We start from the raw sequence: 19,276 nt of genomic DNA, 5'->3' as shown, positions 1-19,276 counted from the left end.
CACAGGCTGCATGAGCTCTGTGTGTACGTGACGAGGACAGGGACATGGAGCCCGGGCAAAGACGTTGCTGTGCCTCCCAAGAGCTTCCATGTTTAGGGGCTGTTTTGTGTGTTTGTGTGTTAAGTGTTTGTTTTCAGGTGTTTGACAATGAGGAGGACTTTACCTTCATTGCCCACCCATTATAACATGCCCCACAGACCTTCCCAAGGACTTTCACATGACATTGTATCACTGGAGATTATTTTTGAGTGAAATGCAAAAGAGTGATCTGGTGAGATAACCACTTTGTTCTTAGGTCTTGGGTCTACCCTTTTCTGACCTAACATTGTATCCAAACAAAATCCCTCTTGTTGGAAATAAGAGACTAAATAATATGGTTACGCCACCTAAACATTTATGAAACACAGTTATGTAGCAATCAAGCAGCATTCTTTCCTGATAGAAGTTTTTTTTTTAAATTCTTTTCTTTTCACTTTTACGTTAGTTGTATTCATTTTAAAGGTGTACTATGTAACATTTCTGGTAGAGGGTCTGCCGCCTGCTTGTCTTTATTGTTCCACACTATGGCATGCATCTAGCGTCATGGAATGAGCAGATGAGGTTACAGGTCAGATCTGTGGAAAGGTCACCCCACAGTTTTTTTTTTTTTTTTTTCTTCTGAGCAATAAAAATACTTGCAACTGAATACATGTGAGACAGGCTAAACACCAGACTATGAAACATACCAGTCAAGCAATAACTTGAAACCAGCAGAAATGTCACATAGGGCACCTTGAAGTAATAGTACCACTATAGTAAAAGTGTGGGCTTCTTTTCCCCACTGGTTGCTTTCTGCTGACCTATTACTTGACCACCTGCCTTTAAATATACAGGTACCACTCTGCTATAGCTGTGATAGCATTTGAGCTCTGGTGGTGTCTGAAGCAATGCCCCACAGTTGTACATTTCACTTTCGCACCACACTGGTAAATGGTGCGTTTTATCGTTTGTGCCTGTGTGCATCGGTGACAGACCTTCATCCCCAGTCTGGGTCAGCAGTTTGTTTAGCATCAATTAGAGGCTCTGTGTTCCTCAACGCAAGCGTGAAGAAGAATTAACATGCAGTGGCACATTCCCACCACCATTTTAGTTTACGCTGCACCTCGGCTAAGACAGTAGCATGCACTGGACTGCACCAAGACTAAGGACATCCTGGACTAAAGTCTAACTGTCAGACTGTCAACAAAAACAAAAAGGTACCCAGAATCGATACTGAAACCCTATACCCATTTCAAGTATAAATACTAGGTCTGGGTTAACTCGGTTCACACTTTAAGATATTAAAGTTGGTACTAAACTGGAACTAAACACAGAGAAGACCAAGTCAAGTGTAAATACCGCCATAGTCTAAATTAGAACTAATGCTCTTAACCAGATTTAAGCAATGAATAACCAGGATTGAAGAGAACAAACCCATATCTAAACTAGAACTTATCTTGGCCAGGACTAACCCAGATCTAAACCAGAAATTAAATTAGAATAAACTCCATTTAAACTTCAGGAGCAAGATATTCTTTAGCACCCAGAGAAGCTTGTCTATCACAAGCAGAACATGAACCATACATTGAGAAACATTATGTACCCTTGACACATCTGCTTGTAGTACTTGTACAGTTGGTGATACAGTATGTGCTTGACTGCTCTATTTTACTCCCTGACTTCTCCTTTCCTCCCTGTCTCGTTCAAGGACTTGGGTTTGACCACAGCCATTTCCCGTAGCCTCTGCTGTGCCTAGCAACGCACTGCATACTTTCCATAGAACATGCATTTAATGTGGAAGAAGATATACTGTAGATACTGGGCAAAGTCTCCAGTTAAGTCTGCTAATTCCCACATGTCGGGCTCCTCGGTTTAGCAAACTTGACTCGATACTTGGTCAAAAAACGTGAAAGTGCAGATTATGACCTCAATAATGTTTTTAATCCATGGCAAGACATTTGCATGAACCGGCAAAAGGAGTGGTTTTATCCTAACTATTGACATATTATGTGTGTTGTTTTTTGTTTTTCCGGGTATTTAGTTTTGATCTATAACATAAGTATATCCGCATTTTACATTGTGTTCACTGGGAAACGCAATATTGATCTAAAATGACTTTGTATGCCATTGACTTCCCCTTTCCAAACTGCAGGGCTAATAAGCCTCTTCATTGTGACATTTTGCTGTAACAAGCTGCAGATGTTAATGTTTTTAATTTTGAAAAGACGCTACGTGACATTTTAGAATTCTGTGTACTGTATCACTTGAAGTCTTAATGTTATCAAAAATTGCAAGTACAGGGATTATGGGTGGGAATAAGGGGTAGAGCACTAGAGTCTCAGTTGTACACTAATGATGATGAAAGATCATTGTCACATGGTTAAAAGCTCATTAAAGTTTATTTTTTACAAAACATTTTAAAAGTAATTTTTACATTACTTTTAAAACCATTGATCAGGCGTATATCTTAACTCCCACACTTCAAAAGTGCTTTTCTTCTACATTTCTGTTTACATGCAAATAACCAAATAATTGTCAGGCGTGATAGTAGGACCATTGTTGTATTTTCTTTGAGTTTTTAATCTCTTGTGATCATTTACCATCATTATACTTGAAGTGATTAAAACAAGCCCAATCCTCTCAGGACATTTAGATTGAAACGTACCACACACAGACTGTGCCCGAATCCTTCAGGTTGGCATGGCGTATTGTACGTGATTATTTTCTCCTGACTTTGACTACTCCTTCTGCACAAACCAGGAGTACAGTTTCAGCCCCTTTGAATCTTTATTGTATTCTGTGATGGGGGTGGCATGTTCGTGGGTTGCTGCCAGAAAGGTTTCCCGGCTCTGGCAAGGTATGCCCTCCTCCATTCCCCTGCATGCGTGGCTATGTACTTGTGTGTACACAGTGGGATAAGTGTGGTTTATGTGTGGCTCAGGTGCCGGGTGCTCTGTGCCCTGACTCGTCTGTGCCAGGGCCCTGCGGGGTGTCATTATTCGGCCCTGGGTCAGCACTTCATCGGGGGTAAAAATACCTGCTCACTTATAGAAAGGGAGCAGAGGGGCCGCTCCTGAACAGGGAAGTCTTCACACGTCCACCCACTACACCTACAATCCAACTATTTCTGTTCAAGGTGTAACAGTGGTGGTTTGTCCTCTGACACAAGGAGGGGAGTCATGGAGCTGTGTTACAGTCTGATTACTGCGCTGGGCAGGTGCGTTTAGTACAAGGAGGCTGCTTTATTTTATATACAGATAAAGCAGTGGTAACTTTCACAACAAATCTGTACGCACTGATAAGCTGAGTACATGTGTGACAGTTTGGTTTGAGTGTTTTAAATGAGATGAGAGTGCTCCTAGGAAGAATGTATGTTTTTTTACAGACATAGACAATTTTTATGTCATACTGCAGGGATATTCAATTATATTTTCAAGGGGGGGAAGACTCTTCAGAGGACTGTCTGGGGGCCGGAATACAAAACTGCACCTCTATTGTATTATTTCTATTCAGTGCCCACGAACAGCTCGCAATGGTACTATTCAACAGAAATATTTTGTTTCACTCAAGTAAAACATATGAAAACAGGACAAAAGCAGGACTAAGCAAATATCAACCCAGTGCCAATCAATAACCAGACTTGACCTGGAGCAGATCATAGCAACAGATCTAAAACTAGCCCTAGTCCTGAACCAAGACTAATCATATATTTATTGTTATGTTAGCAGTGTATTCATATAGCTCTTTTCCACCTTCAAGGCACTCAAAGCGCTTTATGAGGCGAGGTGGGTGGAGTTGTCGCCGCCCGAGGCAACTACTGTTGTGATTTTGGGCGTTACAAAAAACAAATTGATTGAATTGAAAGTGTCTTCCCTAAGGACACAGCAACATTTCCTCTTAATGCCCCACTGTGGAACCTGGTGTTCCAGCATTCTCACCTCCAAGTACTAACCAGGCCCTGCCCTGCTTAGCTTCCTAGTGATGACGAGATCGGACATTGGCTAGCAGGTATTGTAGATCACATCAGGCTTTAACTAACATCTTCAACAAGACTAGACCACAGAATCTGAGCCAGGACTTAAATATAAATGGCATTAACATCTGAACTGTTAAAGACAAACTTACTGAGCTTACTGAGCAATATGGTTCAGCCCATGGCCCATTTTACCAAGATGGCCGGACCATATTACTTAGTGGGCCACATTTGGCCCACAGACCGCCAATTGAATAACTCTGTCGTACTGTGAAATATTCCAAACAATGCTAAAATATCTCTGTGGAGATGGAGTGGCAGAACCCGAATCAGAAAAGTTACCAAGTGCTCCTTTAAAGTTCTTAAGTTCAAACATACGTATGTTGTTTTCCCACTCTTTCTTACTAATGTCTCATTTTGAATGGTTAGTTGCTGCAATAATAATGCAATACTATTACTCACCTCTCTATTAAGACTATTACTCACCTCATATTACTTGATTACATGATTAATCATCATGTGCATCAATCTCTCAAAGACAATGTCCGTATGAAGGCCTAATGAGTATTTATATTATGCTGTTGATAATGAGTTCACATGTTCTTTCAAGTACATACTATAATACTGAAATATACAATTAGATGCTATGTAAAAGTATTTAAAGAGTCACATCATTGGTGTGAGAGTAATCTAAGACCTTTTGAACTTTTGACTGAATATGACTGTAGTCAGTAGGAGGTTCCTTGTGGACACGTCTAGTGTGTTTGTAGACTGCCATGTGCCTGTATAACTCTCAGGCTAAACCTTTCCATCTTCACAATGCAAGTCTGACCTACAAAACACTTTAATGCTGCTCCAATATTCCAGTGTTGCTTCACGCAGTTGACTTTGTGTTCAGTACCTTTCCATTCTGTGACTGCTCCTGGCGCCACCCCTTTCACACCACATCTGTCTCCCTCCCCTCGGAGTCAAGGACGGTCCTGGCCAAGCCGAAGTACACAGGATGCTCTGCACCAATCAGGAGGCGACCAGGGCTTGTGTCAATTAAATGGTATGTGCTTATCCCGCAAATCACAGACACATGTTGGTGTTTTTAGCCCTCCCTCCCTCTCCTTGTGGCTGTCGGTCTCTGCTCCACCACCTAATGCAGCGTAATCATCCTCATTACCTAATGAGGGCCTACTGTACACACAAACTCTCCTTGTGTCTCCATTTCACTACTGCACAAACACACATGTGCAAAGTGCTGCCATATGCTCACACTTAATAGTATGACATGTATTAGGATCTGTATTTGACTGTCAACACTGTATGACTCACTCCCACAGGTCTCAAAAGCATCCAAGCTGTAGTATTAATACTGAATGTATTTAATCACTTCAGGAACTGTCTCTAACAGGCATAAAGAGTGAGTCATTCATTGCCTACAATATATTATTACATCACTGTAGAAAGCTGTAGAAAAGAGTTGATTAAAAATAATTTAAACTTGCAGTATAATATTTGAAACAATTGTAAACTGTGATATTTCTGCACTTCATAATTTTACAAACCATGTACATTTTGTGCAGTACTTCAACCAAGACATTTATTGGCATGTTTCAAAAGCCCCCAACGTTGTGTTCCCACTCAACAGTGATATTTGTACCAGTAATCACATATTTATTGTTTAATCTTGGCATGTTTTTCACTGTCAGCATTACACTACACCCTGTGCAAGGCCTCTATGACCACAGTAATACTATTGTAGTGTGTATTATCAACAGGACAGTGAGCAGTGAGTGGGGCTGGCGGCCGGGGAGGGGGAAACCCCTCATTAGCTCCCTTCACTGTATTTACTTCCTCTAATCTCCCACAATAAGATAATCTCTTTAAAAGTGCTGCAACTTAAATCCAATCTGCCTAAAACATGACACGTGAATGAGGTCACAGCAGCCAAACATAAACATAGGCTCCATGCACAGATCTCTGTACAATGTGTGTTTTATATAGGTTTTACTAAAAAAAAACAAATAAACAATACAAACCGATTCCCTGTAAGGTGTATCAAAGGGGCATTTAGCGGCCGTGTGCGGCATTTTGGGGGAGGCAGGTCTGACTTTTTGACTGTATTTGACCTCCTTGTAGACCTCATATCACAAAAGAAAGATGTGTTCAGCTCCCAGCTCAGGTCACTCCATGTCATCATGCCATTTTCACTGCCAAGACAACTGCTGTTGTGATTTTGGGCGTTACAAAAATAAATTGAATTGAATCGTCTTGTCCTCCCTCATGTCAGAGGAGTATAATTTTCACTAAAAACGAGATATCCAATTGCTTGTATAGTACCATTTTAATATGAATTGGAAGCAGATGATATACGGCCATGCCTCTTTCCCCTTAAGACCCAGATTCAAGTGTGAACACATCCTGGTGGTGCTATCAGACACGAGACAATCCACTGTCCTGACTCAGTGTCTCTGCTCTCACTGCCTGTCTTCCATCTCGCCTCTTTATTTTTGATGATTTTCCATAGTGTCTCCTGCCCCCAAACCACTTACAGATGTTGGCAGCGGGGAACGTTATGGCAGCTCCAAACGAGGAAATCTAAATAGAGATCGGGCTGTAAAATAAGGCCTCAGGAAAGAAAGATAGTGGGGAGAGTGAGAGAGCATGTGTGTGTATAAAGAGAGAAAGCATGCAGCAAGCGGCATTAGGGTAGAATTATTAGAAGGAGTAAAATGTTATTGGGTATTTAGGAGTCAGGATTCATGGCCACTTTTCATTTTAAGTGTATTTTCTATTTTTAACAAGATCTTAATTACCTCATTCAAAGAGATTTCTTTAATCGTGATGTTGGTTAGTTTGTTATTTACACAGTCCAGAAATGTTTCATACATTTTCTACTGGGGTCAGCGGTGGAACAGGCCAGTATAATTCACCATAACCAAGATAAAGCCAATGCACGAGAGCGCATTTGTGAGCTTTGTGGAGGTCTGTCTTTTCCATTTGTCCTTGAGTTTATTATCTGCGTTTTGTATTCAATTTAGCTTAGCTTTTGTCCTAGAATTCTATAACATCTCGTTGAAGGTAGCCTACCCCACATACGTTTTAAAATAGCAAAGAAAACATGGTAGCAGTAGCGGCATGCTATAGTCGCTACTGTGTTCCCTTACAAGTCTATATAGTTCAAACCACAAATTCATATTCGCCTCCCCTCTAACTGCTCCCTAGACATATTTTTCCGTCTTAAACAACGGTGTAGTCTGGTAGGCTTTAGGCACATCAGATTTAGGCAGTTTAACAGTAATTCGGCGAGGCCTGCTGGGACAGAGTTTGGCAGCGTATGGACATCTACTCTTGGCTCTGCAGCAGTACAGCCCCTGTCACCTCCCTCCACCTGCTTTAAAGGATGTAGCACAGTCCCACTGGATCATAGAGGAAATGAACTGAAATGCCACATCCGGCTCCCAAATCACGTTCAAAATGATGTGAATATTAGGTACAAGTATTTTTCAGAGGTTATTGCTTTGCCTTGAATGTTCCACAGTATGTCTGTAACCATATCTGCATGCTACCAGGCTAGATTACAGGTCAGATCTGTGACGAGGTGACCCATGTTTATAAGAAACCATCTGTATTTGAATAAATGCAGGGCATGTTTAATGCCATACTGTGGAGCACACAAGGCAGCCGTAACATCTCCATGGAAACATGTGGATACTTGATGTGACATTTTTTATGTCAAATTTAAATACTTTCTAAATAACTTTTTTCTTCCTCCAAAATACAAGTCAACAGTGCACAAAAATATCTTCTATAAAGTAGGTCTACACTTAGTTTTAGAATGAAGTTTTTTAATTTCTTCTGAATTTAAACCAGAACCCAAAATGTCCTGCGGTGTGACAACAGGTGATACGGTGGTGCTGCAGTAATAAATAAAATTCCATCCATCCATTTTCTACCGCTTGTTCCCTTCCAGGGAACCAGTGACTTCGGGCCTTAGGCGGGGTACATCCTGGACAGTGGCCAACTCGTCGCAGGGCCAACACAGAGACATAGACATTACAGACAGTTCACCCTCACATTCATTCACTAGGGCCAATTTTAGAGTCACCAATTTTGCCTAATAACACATGCATGTCTTTGGACGGTGGGAGGAAGCCGGCGAACCCGGAGAAAACCCACGGTAACCCAGAGAGATCATGTGATATTGGTCTGGTCCAGGAATCAAACCCATGATCTCCTTCTTGGGAGGCAAGAGCGCTAACCGCCTTTGCCACCGTGCACCCCCTAAAATAAGATTGTTTAATTTAAATATTAAAAATATATATATAATACATTTAATATTGTAATCCAAAGTGTGAATCACATATTTTAAAAGACAAACAAAAATCTGAAAAAGCTCCTCTACTTATGCTCCAGAACAAGCTCTGGGGTTCAGGGTTTCAACTACAGGTCAAATAAATAATTACTGCCATTACAGTTTTACCTTTGTAAAATCCTGCTTTTATTGGCTCGAGCCATTCCATGGAATGGAATGCGACGAGTCTTTGTTCTTGCCAGGTTTCTTCTTCTTATTATTATTATTCATGGTCATTTTGCCACAACTCTGGCATTTTTGACCCCCTGAACAATGATGAATGTCACACATGGGGTCATAGGTCACACATGGAGACATAGACGCGATTGGCTCGGCCCGAACTCCAATAAAATGGAGGTTGCGAGAACGCCGGTCGCAACAGTGCCGACTAGTTCAAAAAAGAAAAAAGATCAAACTCTTAATCTTTGGCCTAGGCACATGAGACTTGGGACAGTGATAGAGCTACCTTTGACCTCTGACCTTTGACGAGTAAAACACGCCTGGCAGCATCGCTCTATGATAAACAGGAAGTCAGCCATGTTGAATCAAAGTGGCGCCGCCATTTTTTCAAAATCTTACTTGTCCTAGGTTTTTCGTCCGATCGAGCTCAAAATACACGTTTCGCATCTAAATTGAAATTTTATAAATATTCAAAAAAATATATATATTTCTTAGGGTCTCCTGTTTTTTCAAGGACAAGTCACTCATTAATGCGTTTTTATGATCTGATTGGAAATAATTAATACCCATGTAACAAATTTACTCTATAGCGCCCCCTACCCATTGTGTGAAAAACTCAACATTGTCTGATTTGTTTGAAACTCATGCCATACGCCATGAAAAAAAGTGCATTACAGATATTGTGTCTTTTTACAATTGGCCAGCAGGGGCGCAATTAATGCCTTCACTTCCTCTTCCTCTTTTATTTTGATAGAACATTTCCTCTCGTGCCGTGGTCTTAGCATTAGCGTTAGCATCAGCATTAGCGGCGGGTCTCTGTTGCTAGGTGATGGAGGTACAGGGAGGAGGGAGTTTAAAGAATAAAGTCTAAAGAATAAAGTCTTAAAGAATAAAGTCTAAGAGAATGCAGTGTCGGGGCAATTGCAACGGTCGCGTGGGAAGGCAGTTGCGCAGGTGGCGAGAGCCATCATCGCCGCTACCACGGCTTTAATTATTTCATTATTATTACTTAATTACTAAACTTGACACTATGGACATATTTGAACATACGATTGTCATGAATGTGCTGCAGTGTGATCTACGCAGCACATAAATATATCAAAATAACAGAGTGAAACCCAAAATGATGTAACGCTTGTGTAGAAACTTCTTTGCACATGTTCTAGAACGGATTTGTTTTTGAAATGTTGATATTTTTCTACGGATCCCACTGCAAGACGTTACCTATACTTGTATACCTTTATACCTGTGCCTATATGTACTTTTAAGAATTAAGTATTATTTTTACCCAGCATTTGTCAAGTCAAGCTGAGCCTTAGAATATAGTTTTGATTAGACTAAACTTTGTCATTTCTGTTTGCTGTTTGTTGTCTGCTAATGCACTAAACTGTGATTGCTAAGTTGAGTGACCTGGCTCTCCAGTTGGCTCCTTCCTCTTCCTCTTTACTTCTGGACTTTATTTATTAATGGATCCATTTAATTATTCAGCTCACATCTCAGGCGACAATAGCCCACAGAGCCGTACACAAGCCACAGACGATGCGGTGGTACACAGCGGGATGCTTCATCTTGTACATCAAACTAAATAAAAACTTTGGTCAGTGCATTTGGTCAAGTTGTATATTTTATATTTGTTTGGGTATTGCATCAACACGTACGTCAATTAAATTTGTCCTCAGAGGCCCTCTCCAGCCAGATGGATGATAAAACTCACATATTTTTGTAGCAAAGAAATCAAGTTAAATTCAACTGGTCAAATGTTCTTTTATTTTTTTAACCATAAACCTTGGGCAATTGAAGAATTAAACAGACATAGTGTTGTTTGTTAAAAAAAAAAAAGTGAAATCAAACTACACTAAAAAATTGTCATAATACAATGTCATATTTTTAAAATTACATCATGAAAGCGTCTTGTCGCCCGCTCTTTGGGAACCTCTGCTTTATATGTAATTTACTTTTTGAACTGCAATTTTGGAAACATTTCCCCACAGAGAAATATGTTTTAAATGTGTATTTCTCATGTATAATTTACCCCCTTTACTCCGTGTGATAGAATTCTCTTAACTGGACAAAGGTTCTTTATCTTTTCTTTTTGTAAACCCTAAACCTTGGTCAATTGAGATTACACAGACATTGTCACATCTTTTTGTAATTTGATAAAAATAACATGAATTATGTATAATTTGTGTGTACTTTACATACTACTACTTCAAATCAAACTAAACAGGTATATTCCGTACAACATAATTACACTGCACAATGCTTTTCAAAGCTTTTGAAGTAAATGCTCTATATATCATTTACTATTTGAACTGCACTTCCCCACAATGAAATATTTTTGAAATGTGTTTTTCTCATGTATAATTTACCCTCTTTAGTCCATGTGACTGTCTGTAATATTTCCCATTGAGCACTAAAGTGCCTTTCTCGTGGCTTGATGAAATATGGCTTGTGCTCCGTTCAAGACCCTATAGGATGGGATGTCGGCCGTGGAATGGGGGGCAGTGTAGTGGCCAGTTTGCAGCTGAGGCTGATGGTTGAAATGTATCATTGGCCGCTCAGTGTCTTCTCTTATCTCTTCCCTCTCCTCCTCTCTGGCCTTATCCCTAACAGTGGCCAGACATGGATCAATCCCACCCGGAATTAGGTTTCACATCCCGGAAGCGTAGATGTCCACATGGGTCACTTTCCATCGACTGCTCGTCCGGCTGCTTCCATAGGTATCCATCATAGACGCCATTGACTGGTTGTGACTGTAAAGGTACGAAATCATCACAAAGAGAGACTTGCGGTGGTGGTGAGGTCAGCTAAAAAGTTGTGGTCGTTATCAATCCGCGTTGTGTGGCTGAAATGAAGCCTTTGGAATATATGATGTTAGTGTTAAGGGGATTAGCTTTGCACACGGTATGTTTAGGACATGGAATATACTGTAAAGTCACTCACTTTTATGTGTTGAAATACAGTGCAAAGTCTAAAAGGTTGTAGTTAGAGACAGAAATAATTCCTTTCATTTATAATTTTATGGCAGCGACACATGTCAAGACAGTCAAGGGCAACAATAAAAGTGACTTATTATGCAACATTTGTGCCATTGTGTAAATCTAGATTATAATTTTTTTCCTGCTTCAAGTTATTTGATATAATTTGGCATTTTCTGCCACTGTTCAGATGTATGTACACCACAAATTAGAAACAAACTCTGGAATGTGTTCTAGATAGTTACACAATAGAGGCCTGATTATAATTTGCGAGTAATGGATGATGCATGTGTTTTCCGAGTGCTAGGGCGTCCCAGACAGGAGATAAGTCACAGATGAAGCGATCGTGTTGATGGCTTGGCTCATAGATGATACCTGGTAATTGAGGAATTGGGAACAGTAGGTTTACAACATGAAGTTCAAGATATTAGCATTAGACTTTTGTCTGACTCTGACTGCCAGATATCCATTATAGGGACATTATTGATGTACATTAATTTCAATCAGATTTCAGAAGAGGTCATGTTTTGAGGGCACCCCTGGGTAGAGTTGGTTATAGTCTGCATATGACATTAAACAAAGCTTACATAACATTTAAATTAAGTCCAATACTGGATTGTGCAATGATAAAAGAAACATTGTTTGACATCAAATATTAAATGTTTAATTCTCTCTGTTCTTTGTGCTTCAAAAATCCCAAAGCACACTGCTTTTTATCTCCTGTGTTGTGCAGGTCTCAAGGGAAAGCCTGCTTTAATTCCCGGGAGATCTCTGTGATTTAGTGAAGCAGGTAAGTCACTTCCTATGAAAGTCAAAGCACTATGTGGCACTGGTTTGTGTGTGTGTGTGTGTGTGTGTGTGTGTGTGTGTGTGTGTGTGTGTGTGTGTCTCGGAGCACCTTTTACAAATTGTAATTAAATCGTGATTGCTCAGAGGGAGTTCAAACAGTAGAAGCTGCTGGAAGTGAACACAACCATATGGCATGGTTAATGAAGAAAAACACTGTATAAATAATACATATTATGTGTGAATCCTAAAATGCTTGTTTAGACGTAAATGTAAAGATTTTAAAAAATCAATTAACACGTCCTACACTAGTTTTAAAGGGGACAAATTATGCTAAATCAACTTTAATGAGCTTATAACCTTGTTGCTATGGTGTTTCTTCAAAGTTGTTTGCATGAGTAATCCTATTGTCCGGCAACTGAAGCTCTAGTGCGTCCCCCGATCCCCACCCACATCCATGAATTTCGCAAATTATTTGAAAAATGAAGGCTCCGAGAGATACATGTACCGGTAGGTTTCTAAAGTGTCACATAGCTTATCATTTCTGCAGTGTTGAAGGGAAAATCAATGAACCAGTTTCTTTCATTAAGCTGTTTTTAGATCAGTATTGCAATTTATGATTACTCAAATGTAGAATTATGATCTTACAGTTGAATACTAGGAACCTGAAGAAAACCATAATATGTCTCCTTTAAATCCCAGAATTAGCACATTTTGTTGTTAACTGGGAGTTTTTACAATTCTGAAGAAAGTCAGGATAGTCAACAAAAGGGTGGGGGAGTATCAAAACATCTGATGATCTGTAGCCATAGAGCGTTCACCCAAAGATCGTCATTGGGCAGTACACTCACCCCATGTTGCCCTGTAGTGTCTGTGCACTGGTTTGTGAATTGTGGCCCCTACAGCCACTACTTTCTTAGTTTTTTGTTTACTTGTTTTTTAGGGATTTTTTGCCTGTAGGCCGTTCTAGACAGGACAGTGTGGCATGAAATGTAAGTGTAAACAGGGAAGTCATTCAGCACATTGTCAGAGCTAGGAATCAAACTCACTTTCTGTTGGAATAGAGGAGCATCTGGGACCCCGCTCACGGCAAATAATTTCTCCATCAAGTTTTTGCCGATCCATACGCAGCTGCTTCTGTTGCAGTTTGTGCTGTTTATGGTCTATAACAAGACATATGGTGTGTTTTTTTTTTGCTATACATTTTAACACATTTGTCTTTGAACTTTGTCTGCACTTCCGCTTTGATTCTCTGAGTCTTGGTCTGGCTTGTGGATCCTTAACCTGAGTCCTGCTGCTGAGACAGTGAGGAGCGGTAGTGGCTGGCAGAGCAGAGCAGGCTGAGTGTAGATAGGATCTCAGTGGGGGGGCGCGAACGTGTGATTGGAGACTAAAATCATTACAGTACGCCTGGTCACTGTGTCCTTGGCTCTTCCGCTGAGCTGGACCCACTGCTTTTCTCTCCCTCCTTCTGCCCGGGACTTCCTCTTTCTTTGAACATTTTTGCATAAGACTATAGGCAACAAAAACAAAAAAACATGTCGCCATCTCTGGAAAACTTTACAAAGTCCCTTCAGGTGCAGGAGAATGTCACGGTTTGCAGGTTTTTAATAATGCATTCGATTCTCCGTCATTCAAAGTGCCACTAAAAGGTAAAATGCGTCACAGACTTGAAGTGGTTCTTCTGGTTGTATATTCTGTGATGCATTACATTAGTGGAAATGTGTCACTCAAGTTAGAATTGGGTTTAGTTTTCAGTTTGTAGTTTTTTGCTATCCATCTGTCTTGATGTTTTTACATTTTTAAATGGTAAACTACATAACCATCTAATAATGCTGTCGGTCAAATTTGTTCAAATGCAATGTGTCTTATAATGAACATGTATTAAATGATACAAAGAAGTAAACACATAATCTGGGTGTTTTGTTTATCAAATGCAGTGTCTCATTGACTGCTATGCCTATGGGACATTGTAATTGAATTCAATGAGTCAAAGTGGTACATGCTGCATGACATGTCCTTTTTAAACTGGTATAATGATAAATGGGTGCATTATATTTATATAATTGCACCCAAAAATTGCATTAGACGTGTGGAATAATATTTAGTTGAAAAGCATGAAAGTGATGTGCGAGTGTGTGTTGTGTGAACCTCCAGTGAAGCATCTCCGGTGTTCACCCCAGCTGCACTCTTGCCCTGGGTTGCAGTGGACATCCAGAGACACAAGGAGAGGGAATGTAAACTAGACTGGCTCTCCTCAGTCTCATTGGTTGAATTGCTGCCTACAGCTACAGTGTCCTTGAGAATGTGCAGACACGGGGCAGATAATGTTCTGACACCAGAAACTCTAGACCGGAGCGGATCCACACTTACTCCATCTTCTGGCTCTCTTTCCTCTCCTTCTTCTATTGCCGGAAGTGTGTCCCAAGCACATAGAGCTGCATTTTGAATAAACGTAAAACAGGATATTGGGACGTAAGTGATTGAATAATCAATTAGTTAAATATAGTCTTGAGGTGAACTCAAGCGTTGTTAAATCAAATAATTCAGAGAAATTTGTGTTTGATTTTAAAAAAAAAAATAATGATTACTCACAGACAGGGACGGTTTGAAATCATTATGATTAACCCCATACACCCAGTGTTGACACGCTGTCTGTTAACCATTTACGCACCGTGTCTGTGCTGCGCGCGCGCACGTGGGATTATTTTGATGCCAGCGCCTTAAACGGTGATTGTGTAACCCCCGCGAGCCTTTGAGTGTATTCAGACCCACGCGCTCACAAAGGCCTAAATAGTGATTAAAGTAGCCTATTCGATGTAAATGCGCGCTTTTCCGCGTCTTCCCCGATGCGTTGCAAGGTCAAAGAGCTCGTTTTACTGCGCTGCTGCTGCTGTCACGCGCAGGTTCTGCACAAGTCAGCACGGCAGCGCGTGGGAGCCAGGAATGTCCCTGTGCGCAGTGGCCACAGTGTAGCACCGCCAATCTGGACAAAGAGACTCGCGTAATCTCAAAATCAAAATGTAAAGGTGTTGTTCCAAATGGTTTTAAATGTGTTGTAATTATTTATTCAAATCTCAGTGTGGTAAAAATGATTGTGCGATTGTAAACTTTTTTGCCAACTTGTGTCGTGAAGGAACAAACAACTGAGAAAGTATGTTGCCATTTCAATGACTTTAATAAGCAAAATAGGAAACAATTTCTTTCAAAACAACCAAAAAATAAGACACAACAGAAACCAGCCTGAATGAACAGTTAAAATTTAAGTGTTCAACTATTATTTATATAAACTGGGTTGAAAATGTATCCCCATCATCATTGCAAGGTACATGAAATATATGAAAACAAAACAACAACCCGCTGCTGCAGTTTCACTTCGATTTCAACACAGTTGAATCAGTAACGAAAAAGATTGTTAAATGCATGACTTTTCAACAATAGTTTCAGATGCAAGCACCATGCTTATTCGATATGATCTGACAAGTTTGTTAATTTAAATCATTAAAATAAAAACTTTAACTATGCATCTGGCCAGCAGAACCAGAATCATCAAATAATAATAAAACAAACACAAACACGTGTCATAAAACATACAAATAGTTTTCATTTTGAGAATTTGCACAACCTGGATCCCCTTTTTTACTGACCGGCAGGAAAAAATCAGGAAAACATTTATTAACATTGCAAACGTCTAGCGTTTTCTACAACTTCACATCAAACGTGATCAAATGTGCTTCTAAAATAGTACAAATATAAATTATCATGGGGTATATGAAAGCTACAGGTGGCCAATTAGAACGAGCTTTGTCAAGTTGGAGCACGGCGCTTTACGCAGACTTGACGCACACGAGAGTGTGTGTTACATGTGTGCGCGCTTAAAAAACCGTGACAATGTAATGAATCCAAAAAGTAGGCATGTAAAATAGCCATAAAACATCATAGTATGTATTCCTGGAGGGAGGTACGCGCAAACGTCAAAATGAAAACTTGGAAATCATTATCCAAAAGTGCACTTGACACACACAAGTTCGTAATAAATGCACTTCCCTTTCTTCCTCTCTCTCTCCCTCTGAACCCAAAACTTAAATTGTAAAAATACAAAATAAATGAAATAAAAACACAACTTAAAGAAAGACAGAAGTTTGAACCAGCCTCCTAAATCTTTTTGTTGTGCAGTTTTGCGGTTGCATAATATTTACAAGCCCAAAGAAACCCACATGACACTGCACCGGCAGTTCTACTGTTTGTCCCCTTTGCATTAATCTAACCCCAAACTATAGAGAAGCGCAGATCAACAACATGCTCTTTATATACACGAGAAGATGAAAGTACAAAATAGAAATTATTACCGTACATGTCCAGCATGCAGGATTAATATTTAATGCAGATTTTTTGTTTCAATATATATTTGAATATAACCAAGCAGGCAATAAATCAATGAGATGTTGCATAAAATGTCCCCATGACCGGTCTGAAGAAGGGATGGGGATTTGCATAAAGTGATGTCTTGTGAAAGTTGCTCAGTTTCGGGCCCACACCAGTGTGTGTGAGTCAGGCTGTGGTCAGGCCTGCGCTCGTTGTTTACAAAGTTCTGTCCCTGTGAAAAACAACACAGAAGACACCAGCAGGAGCCTTCCACGGGACCTGCAAGTCTGTTAAGATGAAGACTTGAGAAAAGCATCAGGCGCTCCTCTTCCTCAGTCTCTTAAGCCACTAAACTACATCGATGCTTCTGCTGCTGCTGCTGCTGCTGCTGCTGCTCGGACCCAATGCTCTTTGTATGTCAGCTGACACGTGGGTGACAGATGGTTAAATATGAGAATACTAGATGGGTTATTTTCTATATGAATATAAGTGTTACCGTATTAGTATAATCATAAGGGTATGGGAGGTTTTGGGATTATAAGTCAGTCATTGTGAACTCACATGAAGAACTCTGGAGAGGAGGGGCTGTCGCTCGTGGAGCCCGCCTCGCGGAACCCGGCGCTGGGCCCGGAGCCCGTGAGTTTCTCGCACTTGAGTTTGTAGGCGTCCCGCTCTCTCGCCAGCCGGCTGATCTCTGACTTCAGCTGCTCCACCTGGTTCATCAGCTGCGTCTTCTCGTTCTCCAGCACGTGTTTCTGCTGCACGCGCTTAAACCGGCACGACTGCGCGTACCCCCTGTTTTTCAGGGTCCTCCTCTTCTGTTTGAGGCGGATGACCTCGTCCTTCGTGAAGCCCCGCAGGTGTCTGTTGAGCTCGCGGACGGACATTGACACGAGCTGGTCGTCGGTGAAGCGGTCCTCCACGTTGAGCCCGCCGCTGGACTGGCCGAGGTGCGCAGAGCCGTGCGCGTGGTGATGGTGGTGGTGGCGGTGGTGGTGCAGCGTCTGGTGGGACTCTGGGGACATGGGGGACGGGCTGTCGGGGTCTTGGCTGTGGTGGTGGTGGTGTTGGTTGTGTGCGTGACTGTGGGTGCCCGCGTGCCCGGTCAAGTCGTCCGCGTGGTGCGGGATGGCCCCTGGGTACGGGTGATGATGCTGCTGGCCGTGGCCGTGGTGGTTGTGGTGATGGTGCGGACCTCTGTACCCCTCGAAGCCCTGCTGCTGCAGCTGCTGCTGGACGTGGGCAGGCGGGGGGTGGCCGTGGCCCGTGGCTCCGATCAAGGCCTCGACAGCATCCTCTGGAGTCAGGCTCAACGTCTGCGGGTCGACCTGCTGATGGTACGCGCCCCCGGGCATCCAGTAGAGCTCCTCCAGGTGGTTCTTCTGCTCCGTGGGGCTGAAGCTGGGTGAAGATGGCACTGAGCTGCAGGGCGTGCTGATGGGGGTGGACGACACGGAGCCCTGGGGCTGTAGTCGGTTACACTGACGCACGCCAGCGCGCTCGAGCCCGGCCAGGCCTTCTTTCTTCACGTCAAACTTCATCAGGTCAAAATCATTGACATATTCCAGGGCCAGAGGGCTGCTGGGTAGCTCTGGGCCCATGTTCATCTCTGTACTCATGTTGTTGTCGCGACTTTTTTGCAGATTTGCAAAGGTGTTTGCAAGTGTTGCAAAAACTGACTTGGTGATCAGCGTCTCTTCTCTCCTCTCTTGTTTCATGCAATAGTTCTTTTGGCTCCTCCACAGCTGCGCACTGACTTGCTGTAGCATGAAACACCGTGTGGTTGGCGGCGGAGCAAGAAAAAAGGAAAACGAAAAAAAGTGGTGGAAAAGTTTCAGACTAATGCTCTGCAAACGGTTTGCGTCATGTAGCCCACTTCTGCAGGGCTAATCTGGAGAACAGGGCTGCGAGAGGTAGAAAGCTACGCGTCTCAGTGCAAAAAGTAAATACCTCAGTCCATCGGTAAAAGAGTTCACATCAGAATCAGTATAAATAACAGATCAAAAAGCAATACCACGAGTGCTCGTGGAGACGGGCACCAGCCCTGCTTGTAAGTCCGGTTTCTCCAGGAAAATAGCAGGAGCTCTTCAGCGCAGTAAATAGGGCGTCTGATTTTCGCTGAGAAGCAGCTTTTCCAGCTCTGCACCGCAGAGATTCAAAGGCTCGCCTCTCTCTCGCGCGCTCTGATTCCAGCAGACTGCGCTTGCACTCGCCTCGCTTTATCCTTATAGCGCGTTGTGACGTGGCTCCAAGAGGCTGGATCTGGACTCCTGAACTGTCCAATGGGAACAGTCCGTTGCTTCCCGATGAACAGGAGGGAGCGCGAAGAGGCTCCGACAGCCACAGACAGTCAGCTGACCGAGTTCCCTAAAGTGCGAGGAAAGTGTGGGGAAAGGGACAGAAATGCCTTCATTCAGTATCACGGAGCGTGAGGGCAAGGCGCGCATCACTGGAACATGATTTACAGTAGAATGGAAGTCATGCAATTGTTCTTGTTTCTTGTATTTCAGTTACACATATCTATAGATCCTTTTAGCACCACAGACTTTAGTGTGTTATTTTGTGTAGGAATAACCACTGCCACAATTTAAAACCGTTTGAGACCACTCCCCTGCCTAATAGTTCATCAATCTA

General features: G+C 41.9%; 1 protein-coding gene across 1 annotated transcript; it reads right to left on the bottom strand.

The window, feature by feature from the left end:
• Positions 1 to 15,436: 15,436 nt before the first annotated feature.
• mafba (MAF bZIP transcription factor Ba) lies at positions 15,437 to 18,856 on the bottom strand. The gene has a single exon (XM_072449784.1). The coding sequence runs from the start codon at positions 18,409 to 18,411 to the stop codon at positions 17,200 to 17,202; it is 1,212 nt and encodes a 403-aa protein (XP_072305885.1). The 5' UTR covers positions 18,412 to 18,856; the 3' UTR covers positions 15,437 to 17,199.
• Positions 18,857 to 19,276: the final 420 nt, after the last annotated feature.

This window comes from Eucyclogobius newberryi, unplaced genomic scaffold, assembly GCF_026437365.1.
Source record: "Eucyclogobius newberryi isolate DKJ021-1_F unplaced genomic scaffold, fEucNew1.0.hap1 SCAF_17, whole genome shotgun sequence".
Lineage (NCBI taxonomy): Eukaryota > Metazoa > Chordata > Actinopteri > Gobiiformes > Gobiidae > Eucyclogobius > Eucyclogobius newberryi.
Note: the sequence above shows the minus strand (reverse complement) of the source record. Positions and strands in the feature narration are given on the sequence as shown.